The sequence below is a fragment of the Crocuta crocuta genome, unplaced genomic scaffold, assembly GCF_008692635.1.
Source record: "Crocuta crocuta isolate KB4526 unplaced genomic scaffold, BGI_CrCroc_1.0 scaffold29, whole genome shotgun sequence".
Taxonomy (NCBI): Eukaryota; Metazoa; Chordata; class Mammalia; order Carnivora; family Hyaenidae; genus Crocuta; species Crocuta crocuta.
This window is the reverse complement of record NW_027533280.1, coordinates 4,155,631-4,165,133: the sequence shown is the minus strand read 5'-3', so window position 1 is coordinate 4,165,133 and position 9,503 is coordinate 4,155,631. Positions and strand designations below refer to the sequence as shown.

Sequence of the window (9,503 nt, the reverse complement as noted above, 5' to 3'; positions counted from 1 at the left end):
TAAACTTTTTTTTTTTAAATTAAAAGGTAATGTGAAGTAATCTTGTGTTAGGGAATAGCCAACAGAATTTTTAGTCTAACAAGCTCGACAACTGAAATAACCACATCCCAAGTTAGGTACACACAGACTTGTTAGGCAGAGGGTAAACGTTTCTCTCTGCAATGTGCATTTTCTAGCTGGCATGTGCGGCCTCTTTAATGTTTTTGAACAGGTAATATACGCATAGAAGTCTGAAGGTCTACAGTGGTATACAAGGATGTCTCTTTGCTCCTGTCCTCACAGTACAGGAGAACATTCGAGGCTTTGGACATGCCATGGGATTATCCTTTGTCACCCTCAGGTTCCCTGGAAGAGGAGAGATGGAGCCTATTTTCTAGGGTAGGAAGTTCTGCCCTAATCCACGAAGCACTGCCTCTGGCTTAGGGTCCTTTTTTTGCTTCATCTGTTATGGTCTATGGATTCAGAGCAGCAATTTGCCAGCATTTAACTCAGGCTGGCCGCCTCTGAAGCTCATTTTTAAAAATAACACGTCTATAGAGAAACTGTCCTGGGCTCTAACCTTAACCGGTTTGTTGAGTACACTTGGGAGAGCTCCCGAGCAACCATCACAGGACTGAGCCTGCCTCAAGCCTGCAGAGAATATGGTCTTGGTTCTGAGGCCTCCCTCTGGTAGCTGTGATGCCCCCCACCCCCCCACCTCCGCTCGGCAGACCGGTGTCCTCCTGGAAACGTGACAGGAGAAACCGGGCCCTCTAACCCCGAGGACTATTCACCTAGAGAACACGGTTACCCGTAAAGCAATTCCCAAGGAGGAGGATGCCTTCACTGGACATCAGGGTAACGCTCATTCTGAAGTTCAGAGAACTCGGGCTGCCAAGAAAATGGAAACGTGGCCTCCTGTGTGGGTGTTCCATGATGAACGAACAGGCTTGCAAAGGTAAGCCGCGTTTTTATAAACAAACAATGTTAAACGAATCTTACCTCTGTAAAGTGCATCTCCCCAGTTAAACTCTGGGGTTCACCAGCTGCAGATGTCTCCAGTTTGAGTCAAAGGATCTCTGGGTTTAACTGGACGCGGCATGAGACCAGATGGGATCTAAAACCTTTTGCCGTGGCCAAAAACTAAGGGGAGCGATAAACTACCAAGGAAGGAAGCTGGGTTATTTTCTCCATTTTCAGATTCACCAGAAATATGAAGTTGTGGGGCCCTGTTGGTTAAAAAAAAATTTTTTTTCTACGATCTAAAATTATTTCCACTAGTTTCCCTGTCTGCTAGCTGGGGAAGTCCTATCCAAGTGCCTTCAGCCACCCCGGCCAGAGGACACTGAGCAGTGTGTGGCCTCCATGGGCGGCCTCCAGGGAGAGGCTGAGGAGATGGACGTGCCCTACCGAGGTGGAAATGCCCAGTGGTCACAGAAGTTACTTCCTACAGGGTGGTCCCTTTCCGGCAGTTTGTACCAAATCCCTCCCTGAGACCGCTGGTGCGGCGGAGCCCTCCCCTCACGAGGCCTAAGCCGGCGCTCTCTGAAGACGGGAAAAACATGGACCAAGGGGCCACTGCTTTTCTCCAGGGAATAAGAAATGACCGGGAACAAGAAGTTGTTTATGCCAGTGTCGAGACTACAGCCTCTGGATTTTTCGGTCGAATTTCTAGTCCGCTCCGAGAACAGAAACTCTCTAAGTCCAAGGGTGCTTTTTTGTACAATTGTTTATACAAATTCAACAAAGGTAAAACCGCGTCAGGAAAGGCCTAGGAAAACACCACCTTACAACAATGGCACTTATGGAGGCATAACTTTACAACTAGGAAACAGCCATGTTATAAACCTCGAACGAGAACTCAACTCCCTTCAAAGGAGAGAAAAAAGGAAAAGAACGGCTATGTTGGATCATTTATTCTACTTGACTCACTGTATAAATTAATTTGTGTAGGTACAACAGCTCATGCGCTGGCTGCAAAACCCTCCTGAGTGCAAAGGCTGAAGTCTGAATTTTAAAATTTTGAGAAACAGGTGAGTTCTGTACAGAGGAAACTTGGCAAAGTGTCTTACTTCGACTAGAATTAACATAGATCCACATGCTTAGGTAATTCTTGACGTCCAAAGCGGGCTCTCAACTTCCAGTTAAACATGCTTTTAACGGGAAGGTCCGGGCCTGCTCTGCCAGATCCGGGCACGTGTGTCGATGAAGTACAGGTTAAGTTCTCTCCTCCCTTAGGGAAACCAGGAAAGTTGGCAATCTCAAAACAATAAAAACACAGGTATGCATTCAAACCTTGCATAAATAACTTTTAAACAATTTGTACAAAAATAGTTCTGCATAATGTAAGATGTAACAAAACCAAACAAACAAAATGTCAAGACGGCAGATGTGGTGTGTGGTCCACTTTACGTTGACACCAGCCCCGGAGCTGCAAGGACTGAGGCGTCCAAGACAAAACACCACCACCGGCAAAAACTACTAAGCTCGTGCTTCAGCAGGAGAATTTCTCCAGAGTCCATCCTCCTCTCCAGCGGGAATGTCTTCTTGGTAAAGGCCGCCTTAGAAATGGTCCAGAAAGCAGTGCAGCTATCGTTCAGACAGACCAAAGGAGAGTGTCCGGTTCACTCATCCCCAGAACAGGTGCTGGAGCGGCTTCTCCCTCGGCGAGACTTGCAAATGGAACCATTCTGGGGTCTGTTGTTCCAAGTTCCAAATTGAAAATAAAAGCCCTACTTTTTTTAAAGTTTCTTCCCTTCCCCTGCCATGTCCCCTCCCCCCACCCTTCCCTTATTTACATACTTGTCCTCAGACTAACTCAGTTTTTGTAGGAGTTTTTCTTCCACTTGCCCAAACTGGACACTCACAGACATTTCAGCTATGAACTGCTCACAGCCTTCCTTGGTAACCTGCTTGCAGTACCTCAGGTCAATATGACAGATATTTCCACAGCGTTTGAAGAAGGACAGGCACTGGTCAGTAACCTTATTGCAGTCTGCAGGGAAGAGAAGACCACGTGAGATGGAGGAATCGAGAGACCGAAGGTCCCCCCCAAGCAGTGAAGACACGTGAGAGCATATTTCCCACCCCTCGTGCGAGGGGAAACCTGCACTTGCGTGAAAGCTCTTCAAATGACGAAAGGTTCCATCTACCAAATTATAAAGGTTACTATAGGCCTGAAAAGTGTTCAGAGCGTTTGAAGCGAAATCACTTAGAATCTTACCATTGCTTCTTTACATGTAAATATTCTCACATAAATAGGTCCCCTGTCTATGTTGTTCAACAAAGATAGATGCTATTTGATATATAGTGTGGCCCTAATAATATTGTTGATAAATACCTCCCCATTTGCATTATTGTGCACTTATCTGCTTATTCCCTTCAGATCCGCTCCAGGGGTGGTAAGCACAGGGTGAGAGGGAGAATATCTCTATGGTCACCTTGGGGTCCTTTTCCCTCGTGGGGGCACCAGTGCTTTGGAGTGAGGTACAGCATGCTCGGGAGCCCCCTTACTAAATGGTTCCTGGAAACCCACCCAGAAAACCCCAAAGTGCTACAAAGGGCTGACGAGAATTCTATCTACGGTGAGCAAACCCAGAATTCGGAATCCTTCATCTCCCCCCCCACCCCCCACCCCGACACACTCCTCTGCCACATCTTCTATTAATTTGTACGTTGCTTTTAACACCCTCTTTTGTTTGAGAACTGAATCCACAGTTCTCTGGCTTCAATGCCAGTTAGCATCCAACTGAGGCTCAGAGATCCCCCTCTGGCCAGATGTATTCCTTCGTCTCAGTGGCGTTTATCTCAAGGCCTATCTGTAATCATTAGTATCTGCATTTGCAATTTTTCTGTTGAGTAGGAATGAAAACAGTAAAGGCAAACTGCAAATATAATCAGGAGGCCCATGCTAGCGCTGTATTATTGAAGTCCCAGGTTTAGAGGTGGCACAAAAAAATAAATTCAGCCAAGTTGCAGGATACAAAATCAACACACAAAAGTGCATTTTTATACACTAGAAATAACAATCTAAAAGAAAATTAATTCCATTTACAACAGCATCAAACAGAATAAAATACTTAGGAATAAGGTTAACCAAAGAAGTGAAAGACTTGTACACTGAACACTTGAGGACACTGCTATAAGAAATTAAAGATATAAATGGAGAGATTTTCCTGGTTCCTGGGAAGACTTAACATTGTTAGAAAGGCCACACAACTCAAAGCAATCTATAGATTCAAAGAAGTTGCTATAAAATGCCAACAGCGTTTTCTGCAGAAATAGAAAAGTCATCCTAAAATTCATGGAGAAGTATAAAGGATCTTGAATTGCCAAAGTAGCCTTGAAAACAAAATTGGAGGACTCACTTGTGGATTTCAAAACTTACTACAAAGCCACAGAATATGTTAATGCATTTAGGACAACAGACAGACTGACAGCCTAGACCTTAAACCCTTGAATGTTCAAATGATTTTTGACAAGGTGCCACAACCACTTAGTGGGTAAAAGACAAGTTTTCCAACAAATGCTGCAGGGAAAACTGGATACCCATATGCAAACGAAGCTGGACCCTCTACCTCACACCATATACAAATTTAACTCAAACTTCTTTAGACCTAAATAAAGGAGCCAAAACTATAAAACTCTTCGGAAAATCTTTGAATTTGTCAATGGTTTCATAAACATGACACCAAAAGCACAGACAAAAAGATTGAACTAAATCAAAGTTAAAAACATTTGTGCAAAAGACATTATCAAGAGAGTGAAAAGAGACACAGAGTGGGTGAAAATACTTGCAAATCATGTATCCTGGTAAGGGATTACTACCCAGAATATATAAAGAACTCCTACAACTCAACAACAAAAGAAATCCACAAACAACCTGACTAAAAAAACAGGGAAAGGACATGAATAGACATTTCCCAAAGATGATACACAAACAGTAACTAAAAAGATGCTTAACATCACTAATAAGGAAAATGCAATTCAAAACTATGTTGAGGAGGACCTGGCTGGTTCAGTTGGTAGAGCATGTAACTGTTGATCTTGGGGTTGGGAGTTTGAGCCCAATGTTGGGTATAGTAGAGATTGCTTTAAAATAAAAGCATTTCAAAACCACATTGAGATATGCCTTCATACCACTAGAATGGCTCTAAAAACTAAGGGTCAGCAAAGATGTGGAGAAAATGGGACCCTTGTACACTATTAGTAAGAATGTAAAATTGCGCCCTCCTATAGAAAACAATATGGTGGTTCCTCAAAAAATATTAAACCTAGAATTACCTTATGATTCAGCTAGTCCTTGTCTGGGTATATACCCAAAAGAACCGCAAGCAGGGACTTGAACAGATATTTGTCCCAGCAGCATTATTCCTAACAGCCAAATGGTGGAAGCCACCCAACTGTTCAGATGGATGAATAAATAAAACCGGGTCTATACATACAATGGAATACTATTCAGTTTTAAAAAGACAGGAAATTCTGACACCTGATACAACATGGATGAACCTTGAGGACATTATGCTAATTAAAACAAGCCAGTCACACACAAAAAAACACTGTTCTATAATTTCACTTGCATAAGGTCCCTAAAGTCAAGTTCACAAGGACAGCATGGGGATGGTCAGGGGCTGGGGCCAAGTGGAATGGGGAGTTAGTATGTGGGTACAGAGAAAGTAAAGTTCTGGAGATGGGGGGTGGGGGTTGCACACAACAAAAAATGAACCTAGATGCTAGTGAACTGTATACTTAAAATAGTAAATTTTATGTATTTTATAATTTTTTAATTTTGTAAGTTGGAGAAGAGATAACATAGTAAATTTGAGAAAGCTTAACCTAAATAGACTGAAGGGAAAGTAGAAAAGCAGATTCATCCTGTAAAACACCCCAAAGGTTCAGGTAGGGGAAATAATAGGTACACCAGAGGGGCGCCTGGGTGGCTCAGTCGGTTAAGTGTCCAACTCTGGCTCAGATCATCATCTTCTAGTTCATGGGTTCAAGCCTCACTTTGGGCTCTGTGTTGATAGAGAGCAGGCCTGGAGCCTGCTTTGGATTCTGTGTCTCCTCTGTCTGCCCCTCCCCAGCTTCTGCTCTGTCTCTCAAAAATAAACCTAAGGGGCGCCTGGGTGGCTTAGTCGGTTAAGCATCCGACTTTCACTTAGGTCATGATCTCGCGGTTCGTGGGTTCGAGCCCCACGTCGGGCTCTGTGCTGACTGCCGGCTCAGAGCCTGGAGCCTGTTTCAATCTGTGACTCCCTCTCTCTCTGACCCTCCCCTGCTCACGCTGTCTCTCTCTCTCTCTCCTAGAAATAAAACATTAAAAAAAAAAAATTAAAAAAAAATAAACATAAAACAAACAAAAAACAGGCACACTGGAAGTGGAGCTAACGAAGGGGTTAGATTGGTGGACGTTTAGACCCCCTCCTTAGCTGCAGAAGAGCAGTTTCAGTCTCTGATGTTGAGAGAAAGTCTCTGGTCTGGGTGCCAGACTGAGGCACCCAGTCAAAATCAGGGTCTAGGGGGAAGCTTACCTGCTGTCGAGATCTCCAGCTCCCTTCCCCTGCCAGGCCCCAGGATACTGGGCAGTCCGGCCTGCACCCTCCAGCTGGGAGGTCAAGGAGAATCCTTTTGGCAACCCAGCCCAGCTCAAGAGAAAAGTCTGAAAGATCTCACGTCTTGGTTTCCCCAAAGAAACCACCCATGCTGACCATACAATGACTGACGTCCACAGCAGAGCAGCTCCAATGTGTGTCACCAGCCTCTGATCACTTTAGTGTGGACAACCACGTGTGGACACTAAATCTGAGGAGGATCTCTTATGAGGGCCACTATGTTTGAAGGAAATGATGTAAGCCCAGAGAAAAAAATTAAGCTATCAATAACCTCGGCCACTCTGCTGAAGGTCAGAGAATGTGAGCACCTGGCTGGCCTAGTTGGTGGGGTATGGGACTTTTGATCTAAGGGTTGTGAATTTGAGCCCCAGCATTGGGTGTGGAGATTACTTTAAAAAAAAAAAAAAAAAAGGCTCAGATAACAAAGGGGAGAGGATAGGATTGGGGGGGGCGGTGCAGAGAGTAAGATACAGCTGTAATATTAAGAGTATCAATTGAGGGGCACCTGGGTGGCTCATTCAGTTAAGTGTCTGACTTAGGCTCGCGTCATGATCTCGAAGTTCCTGAGTTCAAGCTCCATGTCAGCTTTTCTGGTGTCAGCACAGAACCAGCTTTGGGTCCTCTGCCCCCTCTCTCCCTCCCCCTCCCCCGATTGCATGCTCTCTCTCACAAAAATAAACAGACATTAAAAAAACACACACACACAACTGGTTGGGGCCATAGAGAGGAGTTTGTGTGTAAGGGAAGAATAGCATTCAGGTCTGCTGCAGAGTCTTAAGAGTCTAGACTAAGAGCTTAGAGAGCTTAGAGACTAAGCAAACGAAAAAAGAGGCAATTATTAACTCTAGGAAAAAGAAAATTTATACAAGAAGAGAAATGTACTCATAATAAACTATTTAGTTCAACAGTGGACGGAAGTTATGTGGCCACAGAAAGAGACTTAAGCATGAATTGGAAAGATTAAGGGGGAAGAAGATGTAAGAGGAGCAATCCTGTGTTCTACACAGCAAGCCAGGAAATACAGAATGCCTGAATGGAAAAAGACAACCCAAAACTAGCAACACAGGCATGCTGTGTGCAAGCACGGAGACATACACCGGTAGAAAGAATTTAAGGTGGTTGCCTGGTGGGGTGTGAGCACCCAAATAAATCACCTAGAGGAACATTAGGCCTGAATGACGAAAACTAGACAACTGTGACTTGACTTTGTCACCAGATCCTTCAAGTTCATAGTTCCTGAAACAGGTCAACTGTCCTCTGTGTTGTGCCACAGACTTACTTTTACCATTAACTAGTTACACTGATGACAAAGGAAAACTTTTTAAGAAGCAATGAAACTAGAAGAGACTGGGTCTCAAGGTTTGCTTTCCCACACAGCACGGCTCTGAACAGGAACGCAGACATCTCTCTGTACCGAGGCGAAGGGGTGAGCTTCGTGGAAAAACAAACACAAAAGCATGTTTGCACACAGGACAGCACATGCAAGGTAACAATGGACAGTAAACAGAGTCGTTGTAACACCAAGCTGCACCCAGGCCCGTCCATAGTGCAGCCCCGGCATCCGTGTAAGCAAAGCCGGGAGCCTCAGACCAGCACGGCTCTCTGCCTCCACGGCAGCGGGCCAGCCTCCGAGGCACAGAATTCTCTCGTACCAGCAAACCTCTCCATTCCTTCTCCAAGGTGGCATGGCTGACCGGAAGCTGTTTAGCCATCAAGCATGAGGTGAACATGGCCTTTATTAATTTCTAATTAATTCTAATTAAATTAATTAACTAATTTCTGGAGGAAAAAAGCATTTTTTGAGGGCTTGTGTAAATCTCACATCCAGAGCCTGACCCGTTCCCATCAGTCATACCCCAGGGCCTTCACACCCGGCGCCAGCCTGGCAGGCAAGGAGAGGGAGCAAGGACTCTGCAGACACAGAACCGCAGCGGCACCAGCTATAGGGGTCTCTCCTCTCTCCGACTGGCCCCTTGTTAGCAGGGCCCCATAAGCAAGGACAACCACAGCACACATTGAGCTACTTTATGGGTCAAAGCCTGCCTGGCCTCACCACCCACCGCTCCCCTGCTCTGTGCACCACCCGGGAGAAGTTCCTCAAGCCCATGCTGGGAGTCAGGAACCTCTGCTATGTGCTCTCACTGCCACCAGCACTCATTTTTTGGCAGCAAGCATTACCAATCCAGTAATAGCTCCTGTGTTTGAGGTTTCTCCGCCAGCCTAGTCTATGTGTCCGTCTTGTTTACAGGTATGTCCCAGCCCTGAAACTGTGACCCTGTAATAGCAGGCACACAAAGGATTTCCCAACAAGGTGAAATTCCCAGCCTGTCCCCCAGGATCCCAGGCAGACCCTGCTGGGTGCCCCCGACTGACCTGATAGGTTGATTTCAGTTAAGGAGTCTCGGGTGGTGGTGCCCACAGCAGTGAGCAGGTTGATGGACTGGTCAGTAACGTGATTACAGTAACTAAGGTGGAGCTTGGACAGCAGGGGCATGTGGCGTATGATGAGCCGCAGGGAGGCGTCTGTGATGTCCAGGCCTGCTAGACGCAGTTCCACAATGTTCCGGAGCTTGCTCCGATTGTCCATCTGACCTGAGAGGGCAGGAAGGAGAGAGGCAGCATGTCAACCTGACCGGGGGACATGTGGTCACACTCACCTAACACTCTTAACAGGCCTACTGGCCACGGGTCACACTTCGGTTTCAATTAGCCATTGAGTGTTTCCCCAAACTGGTTCCCATGTTTAAAAATACAAGGATTCCCCATCAGCTCTCACGCTTCTGGATTCTTGAAAAATCAGAACATCTGGAAACACAGTCCATTCAACCCAGCAGTCCTTAGCCAAGTGGAGCAGAGATAGCACAGCATCTCTGATCACTAGGGTTTTCTCATTTAAAATATAGGTGGTGGCGG

General features: G+C 45.5%; 1 protein-coding gene across 5 annotated transcripts in view; it reads right to left on the bottom strand.

Moving 5' to 3' along the window:
• Positions 1-1,690: 1,690 nt before the first annotated feature.
• Positions 1,691-9,503, bottom strand: part of KDM2B (lysine demethylase 2B) — a 125,933-nt gene continuing 118,120 nt past the window's right edge. For 4 of the 5 annotated variants that reach the window (XM_077748054.1, XM_077748051.1, XM_077748055.1 and 1 more), the window contains 3 exons: positions 8,964-9,182; positions 2,847-2,974; positions 1,691-2,676 (listed from right to left, as the gene is read on the bottom strand). In XM_077748054.1, coding sequence (XP_077604180.1) covers positions 2,608-2,676; positions 2,847-2,974; positions 8,964-9,182 — 416 coding nt within the window. In that variant the 3' untranslated portion in view covers positions 1,691-2,607. Of the gene's footprint in view, positions 2,677-2,781; positions 2,975-8,963; positions 9,183-9,503 lie in introns of all 5 variants that reach the window. The other variant, XM_077748052.1, reaches the window with a different exon arrangement.